Raw genomic sequence first — 16,274 nt, 5'->3', positions numbered from 1 at the left:
CAGCTTCTTGGTCTCTCAGCCACTTTTCTGGATTTGGAAGACACTTCTATGGCCAAAGCAGCCCCAACTATTAAGGTCACATTTCTTGTATCTAGAAGTGGATTTGTTTCTATTTATTCCTGACAAACATCTTTGCCTGGAGCTTTATGGACCCAGTGAGTCAAAACTGATAAAGCATTAGCATGATTCCATGCACATTAAAAGGGTGCAATGAATGTGAGCTATCATTATTATTATCAAAGTTATTTTTGAATTCCTTTTTCTCATTCCTAGTCATAGGAGTCCCTAATTCAATAACCCCATGTTCTTTGGCCCCATGAATGCAGAACCTAGGAAGTCATGAGAGTTTAGTGGGTACCCAGCTTATCTTCCCCAGGGAAAAGTAATTCCTGAGAGGGTTGGAAGGGGCAGTAGGGTAAGGCTAATAATAAGCATTTCTTGGAGTCCTCACATAGGCCAGGCATCTTGATGGACAGCAATACATACTTTACCATAGTTAATTCTTGCAAAAAAAACCTTGAAAGATGAAATGGAGCGTCATGGTGTGTGCAAGCAGGTATGGGAGTGTGTAAGCAAATCCAGATAGTGATCCGCTGGCTCCGTCCTAGGTGCTGTATGGATCTCATGTCGGTCAGTCACCAGAAAAAATCCTGGCCCCCCACTGGCAGCTGGTTAAACTAAGGAGCAACAGATTACATCATTGTTATCATCATCGTCATTATTATCAACAGAATATTATGGCTGGAAAGCAGCAGAGCTAATAGACCTGTACCTGTATCTGTTTAAGTCTGAGTGATTTTCCATTATGTCATGCTTCTTTCTACCAGAAGATATTATTAGAGAAAATGTTTTCAAAAATACTTTATTTCAGTAAAATATGTCTTATCTACATGGAGATTACATCATAGCAGGGCAGACAAATCCATAAGACATGCATCTATCATCTATCTATATCTTACACACACACACACACACACACACACACACACACTTGGGATAATTACCATGAAGGAGAATAAAACAGGATATGGGAACGGAGAGAGGCTGGCAGGGGTTATAGGATCATCAGGCTAAGACCACTCCAAGGAGGTGACATTTGAACAGCACCCTGATGAAGCGAGGGGCCAGAGTTATACAGGTTTCAGAGGAAGAGTGTTCTAGGTGGAAGGAATAGCAAATGCAAAGACCCAAACAAGAACATCCTTGATGTCATCACAAGGGCCAGTGGTGCTGCACTGGAGAGAGTGAGAAAGAGCAAGATGGCGGGAAGTGATAGCAAAGGAGGTGAGAGGTGTGTGTGGTGGCTGGCCCATGCAGAGCTTATAGGCCAGGAGCATGATGTAGAGCTTTGTCCAAAAGCCATGGCAAGTCATTGGAGGATTGAGAGCCAAGGAGTGAAATGATCTGATGAAGGTATAAAGTGATGCCCCTGGCACCTCTGGAAAACAGACCTGGAGGGGGTTAAGAATGGAATCAGTGAGGCTGATGAAGCCTAGCACAGCATCCAGGTGAGAAATGTTGGGTGTTTGTTAGGGGGGAACGTGGCTGGGGTGGTGAGCCGTGGTCTGAAACTGGACACATTTTGGATGGAGTGCTGAAGTGCTTTGCTAGAGGGTGACAGACAAGAGTCAAGGTGACCCCAAGGTTTTAAGAGCCAGTAAGTGAGAGATGGAAAGAGAATATCCATTGTTTTGTCTCAAAAAGCGAAAAATTGGCACCAAATTGTCTCTCTGAGTGTTTCATTTTTCTCACTTAGCTCTACAATGTATTTCCATGGATTATGAAATTTCTTCCTGGACCCCACCAAACACTCTTTAGCAACTGGGAGAAACTGAAATTGTTCGTTGCTCAGATGATTGAAAACCACAAGAGAGACTGGAATCCTGACCAAACAAGAGATTTTATTGACGCTTACCTCAAGGAGATGGAAAAGGTGAGGAAATCAGAGTTGTTTCCTGTTTGTTCTTAAAGAGCAAATGGGAGTGTACTCATTTCCTATTGCTGCTGTAACAAATTACCACAAACCTGGGAGCTCCAAACGACGCACGTTTATTCTCTTATAGTTCCGGAGGTCAGAAGTCTGAAATCAGTGTTACTGGGCTAAAATCAAGGTGCTCGCAAGGCTGGTCCCTTCTGGAGGCCCTAGAAAAGAATCTGTTTCCTTGACTTCTCCAGCTTCTAGAGGCTGCCTTTGTTCATGGCCCCTTTTTCCATCTTCAAAGCCAGCATGGAGCATCTTCTCTGCTGCCATCCTTCTCTTGCCTCTCTCTTATAAAGACCTTTGTAATTACTTTGGAGCCACTGGAATGATCCAGAATCATCTTTCCATATCAAAATTCTTTTTTTAATTTTTTAATGTTTATTTAGTACAGAAAGACAGAGTGTGAGTAGGGGAGGGGCAGAGAGAGAGAGGAAGACACAGAATCTGAAGCAGGCTCTAGGCTCTGAGCTGTCAGCACAGAGCCCAGTGAGGGGTTCAGGCTTATGAACCATGAGATCATGACCTGAGCTGAAGTAGAATGCTCAACCGACTGAGCCATCCAGGGGCCTCCTGCCATATCAAAAATTTTAACTTAATCGTATCTACAATGTCCCTTTTAGCATATAAGGTAACACCCACAGGTTCCAGAGACTAGGATATGGACATCTCTGTGGGTCATTATTTAGCTTACCACGGGGAGTCAAAATAGAAGCAGTATTTCATAGAGTGTAGAAGCAGCATTAATTCAGGATTGATGAGGCAGGTAGAAATAAGGATGGGGTAAATGATATTTGGCTTGAGTCCTTGGGGTACTCAAATACTGCCTGTTCATCTTCTATTCTCTGCTCTTTGCCCATATCTGAAGGAGCTATACACAAAAGGAAAGCTAACAGTTGAGCTTCAAAGAACTCTTTCATTGTTATTTGGATCTGGGCCCAGTTGCCTGCCCCTTCCCTCACCCCCCAGTGCAGAACACAAGAAAAGCTGAGTTGGATGCCAGAGTTCAGCCTCAGGGCCTGAGTGGGACTTCTGCCTTCCTCTTTGATCTTCCTATCATCTACTTTCCAACATTATAGGAAAGAAGGAGGGAAAAGCCAAATTGGATGTGTAGCCTTTAGCCCAGTCACCCCTGTGTTCAATATACCTCGATGCATCAGTATCACTGTCATAATCGTTGACTCGTCAGATTAGTTGTGTCTCCTCTTGGGATTGACCAGACTGGTAGGTTTCTATCCATCTCCCCTTTTATCTCACCTTACTGGCATAACATTAGTAGAAGCATTGATTTCTCCTCAAAGGAGGAGACGTCACTTGCTAAATGCTGTGCAGGTACGGAGCCACACACTGAGCAGATTGTTGGCAAATTGAAGTGTCCGGGGCAAAGTGGTAAAGATGAAGGAATTCCATGAGGAATGGTTGATGGAATGAGAGTGGTTTCACCTAGAAAGGAAGACATTAACGGGGAGATACGAGCATTGTTCTCCATAAGAGGAATTCAGATTATTCTTCCTGGTATCAGTACAAACACGTTGAGTATTTGTTATGTGCTCTTTTCATCTCATGTAATTTATAGTGTCATCTTAAGGGGCATGTGTATTTCATTGCTATTTTCTGAAACAGGAAACTGAAGCACAGAAAGATTAAGTGACTTGCCCTAGGTCATACAGAGAGTGAATGGTGTAGCTAATATTGGAACCCTAGTCTGTCTTTCCACTGAACTGATTCTCTTCCCACTGTACTAATAGATTCTCCAAAATTATAGATATAAAAAAAAAATAAGTGTCTTGATTTTCATCCACCAAAGCCAGCAAAAGTTTCCAGCACTTGGGGCGAGAGGATGCTAATTTGCTGAAATAAAGTCTCTACCTCTTGAGATGGCCATAGGAAAGGTATTTCTCCTGGGAATCTTTTCTTCCACATCCTCTCCCTAAGATGAAGCCCTTGTGTGTTGTAGCAACCAAGAACCCACTGAATAAACCTATAACCTTGTGCTTTCTAGAATAGGGGCAATGCTACTTCAAGTTTCCACGAAGAAAACCTCATCTACAGCACCCTGGACCTCTTCTTTGCTGGAACGGAGACAACTTCCACAACACTGCGCTGGGGTCTGCTTTATTTGGCCTTATACCCAGAAATCCAAGGTGAGCATGCCAGTGAGTGTGCCTGGGGCAGGACAGAATGGTGTCTCCTAGAGCATACGGCCCCCAAGTTGGGACTAGAAGATAGGATGGTAGAATGGAAAAACAGTCTTGAGGTGACATGGACTTGAGAATGGGCACGTTCTTCAATTTTCCTGTTAGGACTGTGATGGGTTCACATAATCCCAGTGTAACAGAGTCCCTGCCCTCAGGAAACTCAGAATCTAGAGTGAAAACAGTGAAGTCAATGGACACTGTGGTGAGTTTCAGGAAAAGACTTACATTCTTACACGAATGTATCTTGTTACAAGCTTCTAGCCTTTTAAGTCATGTCTTCCATTGGCCTGTGGATAATGTTCAGACTCCTGAGTCTGGAATATCATGCTCTCTGATGTTCCTTCTTCTGCCTGTCCAGCCTTAGCTCCACCCACCGTACATGGTGGCCTCACTAAATTACATGCTGTTTTCTTTGCACTGTCCTTATTCATGCCTCTGCCATCAAGCTTGCTCTTCCCTCTCATCTGCTTCCCCATTTTCTCTACATGGTAAATCACCAGGTGTGCCTGAAGAATCTGCTCAAATACAACCTCCTCTAAGATGTTTCCCCACTCTAATAGGAAACTACTTACTCTAGAGATGACTTTATTATTACTGGATTATTTTCCTCCTCTAGAGATAACCTAACACACCTCCATTACTATGCGATTGCACATTATTCATATATCTTCCCCAAAGACTGTCATCCATTCAAAGGCAGTGACTGTTATAATCTTTTTTTTTTTTTTTTTTTTTTTCCTCTCCAGGACCCAGAGCAAATTTGAGCTGGAGAGATGGGATGCTAGGATACAGTTTTTCAAACTTTGGATAACAGGTTATTAACGGGATATAAAATCAATTTAGTGGATCAAGACCAACATTTTTTCCTAAACTAAAAATAAAGATCAGAGTACTTCCCATGTACGAAGGATAAGATTGTTCATCAAACTTTATTTCTTTCCATATATTTACATAAAAGTATGTTTTATGATTTATGATGTAAAATGCGTTTGGAACTCTGAATTACATTTTCTAAAAAGTTTAAAAGCTATCTCATTAGGATATAGAGTTGGCTTCTGTAATAGGGTCTCCAAAATAACAATAGCTTAAAATGATAGGGGCACCTGGGTGGCTCAGTCAGTTGAGCATCCAACTTCAGCTCAGGTCATGATCTCACAGTCCGTGAGTTCAAGCTCAGAGCCTGGAGCCTGCCTCAGGTTCTGTGTCTCCCTCTCTCTCTGCCCCTCCCCTACTTGCTCTCTCTCTCTCTCTCTCTCTTTTTCTCAAAAATAAATAAGTATTAAACAAAAATTTTAAATGATAGTTTATAGCCATCTTCACAGCACCATTATTCACAATAGCCAAAAGGTAGAAACAACCCAAGTGTCTATCAATGGAAGAAAGGATGAATAAAATACGGAATACATTGCAATATTATTCATCCTTAAACAGGAAGGCATTTCTGACATGTGTTATAACACTGATGAACCTTGAAGACATTATGCTAAATTAAATAATACAGTCACGAAAAGACATATACTGTATAATTCCATTTTTATGAGGTTTCTACGGTAGGCAAATTCATAGAAACAGAAAGTAGAATGGGGGTTGCCAGGAGTTAGGGTAGGAGAAAATGAGAAGTTATTGTTTAGTGGATGTACAGTTTCAGTTTCTCAAGGTAAAAAGTTCTGGAGATTGGTTGCACAATGTGAATATGCACAACATTATTAAACTATACACTTAGATGTGATTAGCATGGTAAATTTTAGGTCACATGTATTTTACCATAATTTTCAAAACTCATTAAATGGTCAGGAAAAAAAATTCTAGGGGTGCCTGGGTGGCTCAGTCAGTTGAGCGTCTGACTCTTGATCTCAGCTCAGGCAGGTCAAGATCCCAGGGTCATGGGATCAAGCCCCATGTTGGGCTCCACACTTAGCACAGAGCCAGGTTAAGGTTCTCTCTCTCTCTCCCTCTGCCCCCTCCCCCGCTCACTCTCTCTAAAATAAAAATAAAATATATTTAAAAAATTCTTATTTCTGTCAAAATTAAAAAATCTAAGCTTGACTCAGCAGAGCACTTTGGGTTCTAAGCTTCTTCCAACATGTTGCTCTGTTGTATCTAGAATGATGGCCTTGTTTATACTCTTAAAGATGGCTCACCTTGAGGGCTGCCTTTCCACAAGTGAGAAGGGAAGAAGGAAACACCCTTCCTTTAAGGACATGTTTCAAGTACCAGACATTCCTTCTACATTATTCTATTGACCAGAACTTAATCACATGGTCACACTTACAAGGGAATCTGGGAAATGTAGTATGTAGCTGGGTAACCAGGCGTCCAGCTAAAAATGTCTTATTGTAGAAAAAAAAAAAGGAAAACAGCTATATTGGGGCACAATTAGAAGCGTCTTTGACGTGTTGGGTGCTCACCTAAACCAGTTCATGTAAATCTCAAGACATCCTTAAGAGGAAGGTAGATTTATCCTTACTGGTAAGAAGAGAAAACAGCCTCACAGAGTTTAAGTAACTTGCAGTAGTAATGTTGTAGAGCAAGAGTTTGCAACCAGATTTGTCTAAAACCCAGGCCCACTTTCCACTCATATAATTCCTGAGAAATCAGAGTCTATAGAGCCTGCTATAGTTTTAGCCATTTTGATCCTGGTTATGCCATTCTTTAGTTTAATCGGGCTTAAGGAAAGTTGTGGAAGAGTAGAATAATAGAACCTTCTTTTCCAGAAAAAGTCCAAGCTGAGATCGACAGGGTGATTGGCCAGTCGCACATACCAAGCACAGCCGCTCGAGAGTCCATGCCCTACACCAATGCCTTCATCCATGAGGTGCAACGAATGGGAAACATCATCCCCCTGAATGTGCCCAGGGAAGTGGTAGATGATACCATGCTAGCTGGCTACTACCTGCCCAAGGTAACCAGGGACTCTCAGCCTCCGATCTTCAAACCCATCTTTTAGAGCTCTGAACTGGAAAGTGACTCATACTCTTGCCTTAGGGAATCACTTAAATGGGAAAGAGATATATTATACCTGAGATAATACTAGTTTTTTTCTCCATGTGTGATCTTTGGAACATTAATCCAATGAGACGTTAATCGGTATTAGCCCTTTTCTTTGCCTTTGTGGAGCTTCTCACAGTGCTAGGAACCTGCCAGACTTGGAAAATTCTGCTTCACAATCCTGGGGTTCTAGAACATTAAAATAGGAAGGGACATTTGAGACCACCTGGGTCAATATCACATTAATGCTGGAGTATTTTTTCCAGCTTTTACTTACAGACCTGTCATGGGACTGCCTCACAAAGGAAACCAATCCAGGTGTATGCAATATGAATTATTAGAAAAAGAACGGAACCAATACTTATTAAGCAATGAGTATGTAACATGGACTATATAGATTCTTTCAAAATGTATTCATCAGTCTTCAGAATACCTATTATTCCCATTTTATAAATTGGAAAGTCGAGGCTCAGGAGTGATAAAGCTTGCATAAGATCTCTCAACTACAAAGAGACAAGAGTTGGGTTCCAGAACCAGATCGGTTTGTTTCCCAGGCTCATCTTTTTTGTACTACACCATGTTCTCTCCACAGGAGTTGCCTTACTTGGACTTTAAAAGAGTCTCCCTGCAAGTGTTCTCAGTTGGCCCCTGTTAAATTCCTGTCCTCACAAAGGAAATTCTGTTCTCTCCGCCCACCAGTCTTAAGATCTAGGCAGACAGCTCTCCTCTGCCCTCTGGTGTCGTCTCTGCACATTGCACATTTACAGTTCCTTTGCTTTCTCAGGGTGTGGGTTGGCTTCTGTGGATCCATTCCAGTTTGTCTAGATCCCTCTGTGGGTGTCTTACCGGGAACTTCTCTCAACAGGCAGAACCAGGGGAGCTTACCTATTCCTATCCTATTCCTACAGCTGTTTCCATTCACTGTTTTCTTATTGATAGACATCTCGTGGGTGAAGGCTTAAGTCTAAATTATTTCACAGGTGCAGTGTGCATTTTTCTAGCAATTCATTTAGCTCAACAGACTCATTCTACCACTGGCTTTAAAGATCAGCTTTAATAAAGATCCTGGGAGGGGCGCCTGGGTGGCGCAGTCGGTTAAGCGTCCGACTTCAGCCAGGTCACGATCTCGCGGTCCGGGAGTTCGAGACCCGTGTCGGGCTCTGGGCTGATGGCTCAGAGCCTGGAGCCTGTTTCCGATTCTGTGTCTCCCTCTCTCTCTGCCCCTCCCCTGTTCATGCTCTGTCTCTCTCTGTCCCAAAAATAAATAAATGTTGAAAAAAAAAATAAAGATCCTGGGAACTGAGAGATCTTAGTGACTATATCTTGTAGAGGCCAGGAGCCATGCCTTTGACATGAACTAGACCTTGTACAGATCACGGCTTTACCTCTTCCCACTGCGTAACTCTGGGCATATCACTTCACCTCTCAGAGCTAAGACTTATCTATCTGTAAAATGCCATTTAAAACTACTTCATGGATGGAGAGAAAATGAGGTCATGCATGTAGTGTTTAGCGTAGAAAGTGCTCAAAATAGCAGTGATTTACTAACTTAACAAATATCCAGTAAGCATCTAAAAGGCTCCCACCTGGGAAAACAACTCTGAACAAAATAATCATGCAAGTATATACTTATAAACCACGGAAACTGCCCAGAGGGGAGAACCCGCTGGTTTCCATAAAGATACAGACCAGCTGGAATGGGGAGGAGGGGCACGAGTGGTCTGAGAGGGCTTCCAAAGGGAAGTGGTGTGTGAGCTGAGGATTAACGAGTGATGGAGACTTAGCTCAGTGACAAAGTAGGGAGGAAGGGCATCCAGGCAAGGAGAACAGCTTATAAAAAGGCCTAGAAATGAGTGGGAACATAGCATGTTTGGGAAGCTGAAAGAAGGCGTCTGGAGTGCAAGTGCAGGAAGAAGGAGAGTGGTCCAGACAGGGGTCAGGAGATGGGTCTCTCCCCTAAGGGTGATGGGAAGCCAGGGAAGGGTGTTCAAGGTGTGGGAGGGCGGCTGGGGGTTGGCATCATTCTATCATGTCCAAAGCTCACTCTGCTTTTAGAGCGTGGAGCAGATTGAAAGGCGAGAGAGGCCACGGGCATGGTGGGCAGCTCTTACAAGACTGTAGGCAAGGCAGCTGGTAGCCTGGATCAGAGGCGGGGGTGGACACAGAATGGAAGTGACAGAACCAAGAGACATTTAAAGTAAAAGTGAGCTGCCTCACTAAAGGATTGAAGGCAGATGAGGGAAAGGGAGACAACACAGAGGACTTCTCGTTTCTCGTTGTGTCCTTCGATGAATTGTGGTTCCCTTCACTGGGGGACCTGATCCTATTATTAAGCCTTCTGGGGAGTATACCAGACACTAAAGGGAAGAGAATGGGAAAAAGAGAGATGCATGGGGTATCTTTTCCCTGGGTAGAGCTGCCAGAGTTATCACTTCGCTGAGCGGCTGGGTTGATTTGGGTATGGTACTGACTAGCTAGCTGTTGCATTATTCTCTCTGGTGTAGACATGTCCCTGTAGAAAGATCCATTCTGCAGTCAGTAGAAGCTACACTTCTCTGAGAAAATTCCCTGCAAGCCCATCATTTTAAGCTATACCAATGCAAAGAGCAGGGTGGCTGCGGGGGAGGGGGTGGTGGGTGGGTAGGGGTTAGGCTCAGAAGACAGTGAGTTGGGGAGTGTGAGGGAGTCTGGGGTGTGGTCAAGCCCTGGAATGGGAGTCAGGTGACTGCTGCACTTCTGAGTACACGTGTTGCATGGGTCAAGCCTCGCCTGAGTGTTTTCTGCCTTTTCTAGGGAACCGTGATCGTTACCAATCTGACTGCACTGCACAGGGACCCAACAGAATGGGCCACCCCCGACAGGTTCAATCCGGAGCATTTTCTGGAGAATGGACAGTTTAAGAAAAGGGAATACTTTCTGCCTTTCTCAGTAGGTGAGTTGTGACAAAAGGAGTGTGAGAATCCACAGTCCCTCTTTTGGCCCTTCCCTACCCTTTTTCCCCATCACGCTTGGCTTTTTGAAGGTTTCCAGATAGCCCTGTTCAGCGTGACTCCCCTCCTGCTGTTCTCCGCACCTGTGGATTCCTTACTTCCTCAGCCCTTGCTTGCATCTGATGGAGGTTTTAGCTCTACTTTGTTCTGTTCCCCAGAGCACTGGGGACAGAGATTCAGTCCCCATCTCTCGCTCACAAAGAAGGTTGGATATTTGCTATCTCTATAGAGGTTTTAAATGTCTCAAGTTCTTTTTAAAAGCCACCCACTCACATAGAGCTAGAGGCAATTTATAAAAATAGGATGGGGGTGGGGCAAGGAAAGGGGCTACTTGTTTATCATTATGGCCATCAGGAATGACTCTGGATGCCACTGTCCTAACTAGGTGGGATTCTACCCTAAGAGGAGCTTTTGATTTTTACAATTTTAATTACCCTTTAAAAATCTGGCTAATACACTTATATGGTTCAAAGCTTGTAAAGTACAAAAGAGGATGTAGTGAAAACTCTCACATGTTTCTAAGCCAGCCAGTTCCAAAAGGGTGTTTTAATTCTTAACATTGTAAAATGAATAACAAAAATTCTTAGAATATTCCAGGTATTGAGTTAGGGTATGTTGCTTAGATTTTTTTTCAAGTAATTCCCCGATTCCTGAATTCTATAAAGATTTCTTGGGCATCTATTACATGTCAAGCATCAACTCTGAGGATTTGACAATGAATGAAGTGGAAAAGAAAAAAAAAAACTGCTCTCATTAGCATGCGCTCTGGTGTAACATTGCAGGGTTCACATTACTAGAACCACTTCAAAGATAAAGAGACTGAGGCTTAGAAGGGTAACTATGACATCTAAAGTCATCAAATTCATGTGGCAGAGCGAGAACTCAGTGTTAACCAGATTTATCAAAAACTAAAGCCTGTGTTCTTCCTAGCACTGTCTCCTAAACAAACACATATATGTACGTATATATAATAATATAGTTATATTATTTAGTTATATACATATAACTAAATGCTACACGGAGCCCATACTGTGGAATGCACGATAGTCTGCTTATCATTGACTTAAAAATAAATACAGATTGCTTTTCTGATCCAATATCCTTTTGCTGTTGATGACACTAGGGCTCAGAAGGGGAGGAACTGGAATTTGAACCCATGTGATAAGACCTGAAGTCCAAGGTGCAGCACCGCCCTGAGTGTTATCTGGGCTGATTTCTGATTAGAGCTTCTTTGTCTTTCTTCACCTGATTCCAAGTCATCTTTGCTCACATTGGACAAATCCTCCCTGATAGGAAAGCTGCTGTGAGATATAGGAATACCTTCCAGTCTTCTGTCTACAGTAACTTCAAGTTTTATATTTCAGTACCAAGTCCCAGCCGTCTATTTCAAGGATTGGATTATAATTATTTTTGCCTCACTGGTGCTTTGCTATTGAGAATTTTATCACACCCTCTTAATTACAGACTTCATTTGCAAGCACATTATCTCATTTAATCTTTGCAGCCACCCAGTTATTAATAACTAGGAAAGAGACCAGTATTTCCTTTCTTCATATAAGGAAACTAAGAATAACAGAGTGGTTTCTTATCCAAGGAATGAGGCAGAACAGGGCCTACGAGTTAAGGTTTTATACTTCTCATCTACTGCTGTCTTTAGCACAACTAGAATATAACTCTCTTCCCCCTTCAAGTCCCTTTCACTTTGATTCAGAGTTCATCCCACAGGTGTCAGTTAGCATATGTACGCATAACAAACAGTCCACGAACGCAGTGGCTTAAAATGATAAGTTATTAAAACAATATTAGTGCTTACAAATCTACACTTCAGTTAGGGAGTTCTGGTCTTAGCTGGGTGTGTTTATGTGTTTGGGAGGTCAGCTGGCTGAAAGGCTGATCTGGGACCTCAGCTGCAACCACAGGGCTTTCCATGTTACCTCTCATTCTCTGTCAACCTAGCCTGAGTTTGTTTACATGGTAGCCATAAGATCCCAAGGAGGAGAATGGGTGGAGCTAGAGAGTGTAATGCTAAGCGAAATAAGTCAGAGAAAGACAAATACCATATTTCACTCATAGGTAGAATTTAAGAAATAAAGCAAACCAGCAAAGGAAAAAAAAAGAAGAAGAGAGAAAGACAAACCAAGAAACAGACTCTTAACTATAGAGAACTGAGGGTTACCAGAGGGGAGGTGGGTGGGGGATGGGTGAAAAAGTGATGGGGATTAAGGAGTGCACCTGTTGTGAGGAGCACCAAGGAATGAATAGAACTGTTGGAGCACTATGGTGTACTCCTGAAACTAATATAACACTGTATGTTATCTATCCTGCAATTAAAATAAACAGCTTTGTAAAAAAAAAAAAAAAAAAAAAAATGCCAGTCATGGAAGTTGAGGCATCACTTGCATGTCAGCCAAATGCAACAGCTGACACTCAACTGGTCCTTTTACAATAAAGGGCACTATCGGGACCACTGGCAAAACCTGACTGGGGATCTCAGGAGGAAATGGTGCTGATGCATCGGTGTTTCCTTGAGTTGGTGGTTATATTGTAGTTATGTCGAGAATGTCCCCGTTTGTAGGAAACACATACTAAAGAGTTCACAGGTAATGTAGACAGTGTATGCTCAGATAACTTGGGAGAAACAAGCTCTTTGTATTATTTTTGCAACTTTTCTGTACTTTGAAAGTGTTTCAGAATAAAAGGCATGATAGGGAAAGTATAACAGTAAATAAATAACTGTAACATACAGAAAGCTATCTTAATAATACTGCCACCCAAAATGTTTCACTTAAGAAGTGTTTTCAATCATATTCTTCCAATTTTTGAGAATTAACCAGATGAAGTTAATGCTAAGCTCTTTCGCAGCTAGAATATTTATTATTATCCAGGTGATATGTTAAAATACTTTGTTTTGCTGTGTAAGTTATTGAATTCTTTGCTCTATTTGGATTCAGTATGTAGCCCACACAATATATAAAATAAGGTTCCCATCTTAAACACACACACTCTCTCTCTCTCTCACACACACACACACACACACACACACACACACAGAAGTTTCCCTTGATAACTGAAGAGGTTACTTAATTAGTCCCAAATCACAGGGCTAGAATTGGAGGAGTTGAATTGGCTCTTCCTTCTTCTGCTTCCAGATCCTCCCTCACTAACAGGGATTGGGATGTGGCTAGGTTGGTGCCAAGTGTGAGCTAAGGGATCCAGCAAGGGCCCCACATCAGAAGCAAAAACCCCACTGGGGGAAAGACCACTGTATATAAGAAGGACTATTCAAGGAGGGAACCTGAGATAATTCCAATGCAAAGGGCCATCCATGGCCGTGAGGTCCCCAGTCATTAAGGAGGAAAACACGACATGGGGGACAGATGTCCTACATTTTAGAAAACCTGCTCTGACATTCACTGGCTTCTACTTTTCAACAGTTTTGTTATCTGCTAGTGTTGTTGTTTGCTGATTGATTTTGAAAAGTCTTTAGGCTACACATTCACCTTCTAGGTCAACCCAGGCCTCCCTCCTCTTCTGGTCCCTCACCCTGTACCTTCGCCCTGTGCGTCAGCTGCTTGACCCTTGAAAGCATTGGAGTCCAGACTTATATTTGGCCTGGCTGGCTATCAGATTAAAGGAGCCTCCATACGTAAAGCTGTGGGGCCTTCCAGCCCCTTCTCCTACTCAGGTTTTGCAAGAAGTAGATGTCAGCCCCACACTAGATGGGAAGATGACCTATCTTATGCTTTTGTCTTCCAGGAAAGCGGGTGTGCCTTGGAGAACAGTTGGCCAAGTCTGAGCTGTTTATCTTCCTCACTTCCCTTGTGCAAAAATTTACCTTCAGGGCCCCCGACAATGAGAAGTTGAGTCTGAAGTTCAGAATGGGCATCACAGTCTCCCCAGTCAGCCACCGCCTCTGTGCAGTCCCTCGGTCTTGAAGTTGTCAGGGAGTGACCCTGAGGGACGATCGGAGGAATTGGACTCAGGAAGCTCCATGCAAATCCCAGCTTTGCTGTCTCCTCTGATGGAACCTTGAGCAGATCTTTTATGTTGTGAATGATTTACCCTTTTCATCCAGGAGATGAAAAGCAGATAATGGTTCCTGCTGTCAAGGAAGAACTATTACAAAAACCAGAGGGAGAATGGACTTTGAGTGATTCGGAAACCATAAAGCTTATCATAAAAGTTCTAGCTGAAATCTGCCTCTTTCTTGCCAGCTTCCTTAGACACGGATTTGCTTCTGGCCTGTGGAGGTAGCTCAGGTCAAAGTGGTGCCAAATGGTTGGTAAGAGTTAGAATGTGGACCCTGAGGCAGCCAGAGGCTAGCCACAAATGCGCTCACTCGTGGTAGCACTGTGCAAGCATTATCTTGCTCCGGCCTCAGAATGGCCCTCTGGCAAGTCAGCAGGGCAACTGTCACCCCCTATTTATAGGCAGGTTTCTAAGAAGCAGCAGTTTGTAAGGTTTACCTAAAGAAACACTACCTTGACCTTGAACTCAGGAGCAAGCAGAGGGCGACCACTGTCAACTAAACCTGGGGAACAGGTTTGGGAAACAATGTGGAATTATCTTCTTTGAGGGTCACTCTTTGCCTCAATTCCTCTATCAGGCATTTATTCTCAAGCTGTTCACATTGGATTTAACTATGTGGTGGGTGTGAGTTTTCTTGCAAGTAGATGGGTCCGTTTTTGAATGGTATTACCAGCCTAAACTCAACTGAGCCCTGGTATAGTAGTTTATAGTAGGGAACCAGAAATGCCAGGATCCTGCTCAACCCTTCTGTACGTATTTGCTGAAGGGAGACAATGGCCATAAAATGGACGGCCGAGTAACACTCATGGTCCGTGGAGTTTTGACACCAACCCCAATGCAAACACACACAAAGCCACCTGGGAAACTGGACTAAACCACATAGAAGATCTTTTTTCCCCTAAGGTAGAGACTCTGTGTGCTTCTGCCTGCTCTTTTGGAACTTTGCTACCACCAGTGAATCAAGCTCCTGTTACCCTGATGGATGACGAGAAACACATAGCCCAGGTATTACTGTTATGTTGCCCTGGCTGCCGGCTACCCAACCACCCGAGCTGTGCTCAGACCCTCCGGCGTGAGCTGGACCTGAGCACATCCAGCAGCCGAACGAACGTAGATGCGTGAGTGATCCCAGCGGAGACAAGAGTTGCCCAACTGAACTCAGCCTAAACCGCTCACCTTAGATTTGTGAGTTAAACGGTTGTTTGAAGCCACTATGTTTTCAGCTGTATTGTTATACGACAATAGTTAACGAATACATTCCTACAGGGCAGGAACAGTATCCGTCTGGTTTAAGAACAGTGCCCTGAACATGATAGGGCTCAATAGATAGTGAATTAATGGATAAAATAAGGTAGAATAATTGTGGGCTAATGTTAGATTGGACCAATCGCCCCAAATCAGATCTCTGCCGCTGCGCCTCTGTCCTTGTCACCTCATTCTAATGACCTGTTTCTCAGTCCTGATGCCAAGTTCTGTTAGAATCCTTTAGGAACACAGTGGAGGAGTACAGGTTTGTTCTGACCTCACTGTTTCCTTCCATTTCCCAGGTGGCTTTCTGGAATGGGGCCACCTATCCCTCTTCCCCAGGCTTAGTTCTCAAGAACAGGCTGATGTCCCTGGATGGGTATTTTTACTGTCTGGTTCACACTGTGTTTCTGTGCATTCACCGTGAGCTATGTGTTCTGCTCTGAAAAGCTAAGAACTTTTCCCTGTGCTTTTGAAGCAGATAAGAAATGAAATTAAGCAAGAATAAAGGGTCAAATGCAACGGGTCACTTTCAGGGGCTGGCACAGAATCGCTGATGATGCCTGTTGCAACAGTCAGGGTCAGAAGAGAGGCTTCTCTTAGCCCCAGTACATGAAAGGTCCAAAGATATCACAGGGCTCTTGTCATATATATAACAACATTAAAAGATGTGGGTGGGGTGGGGGAGTGTAGCATGGAGAGTCAGGTGACTGGGGGCCAGGCCTGAATTCAGTTCTAAATTTTACCATTTATTCACTTTTGCTTGTGAATTAAACAGGCTACTTTATCTTCCTGAATTCACATCCTAATCTGCAAAATAGAATTAAATAACACCTGCTGTGGTAA

The 16,274-nt window shown here is 43.2% G+C and overlaps 1 protein-coding gene across 1 annotated transcript in view; it reads left to right on the top strand.

Annotated features, from left to right (window-relative positions):
• LOC106974984 (cytochrome P450 2J2) overlaps window positions 1–14,349 on the top strand; it is a 30,168-nt gene extending 15,819 nt beyond the window's left edge. The window contains exons 5-9 of the mRNA XM_027059039.2: window positions 1,757–1,933; window positions 3,981–4,122; window positions 6,891–7,078; window positions 9,958–10,096; window positions 13,911–14,349. Of these exons, the coding sequence (XP_026914840.1) occupies window positions 1,757–1,933; window positions 3,981–4,122; window positions 6,891–7,078; window positions 9,958–10,096; window positions 13,911–14,089 (825 nt within the window). The 3' untranslated portion in view covers window positions 14,090–14,349. The remainder of the gene's footprint in view (window positions 1–1,756; window positions 1,934–3,980; window positions 4,123–6,890; window positions 7,079–9,957; window positions 10,097–13,910) is intronic.
• The last annotated feature ends 1,925 nt before the right edge of the window (window positions 14,350–16,274 follow it).

Source organism: Acinonyx jubatus, chromosome C1, assembly GCF_027475565.1.
Source record: "Acinonyx jubatus isolate Ajub_Pintada_27869175 chromosome C1, VMU_Ajub_asm_v1.0, whole genome shotgun sequence".
In the NCBI taxonomy this organism is placed as follows: domain Eukaryota; kingdom Metazoa; phylum Chordata; class Mammalia; order Carnivora; family Felidae; genus Acinonyx; species Acinonyx jubatus.
Note: the sequence above shows the minus strand (reverse complement) of the source record. Positions and strands in the feature narration are given on the sequence as shown.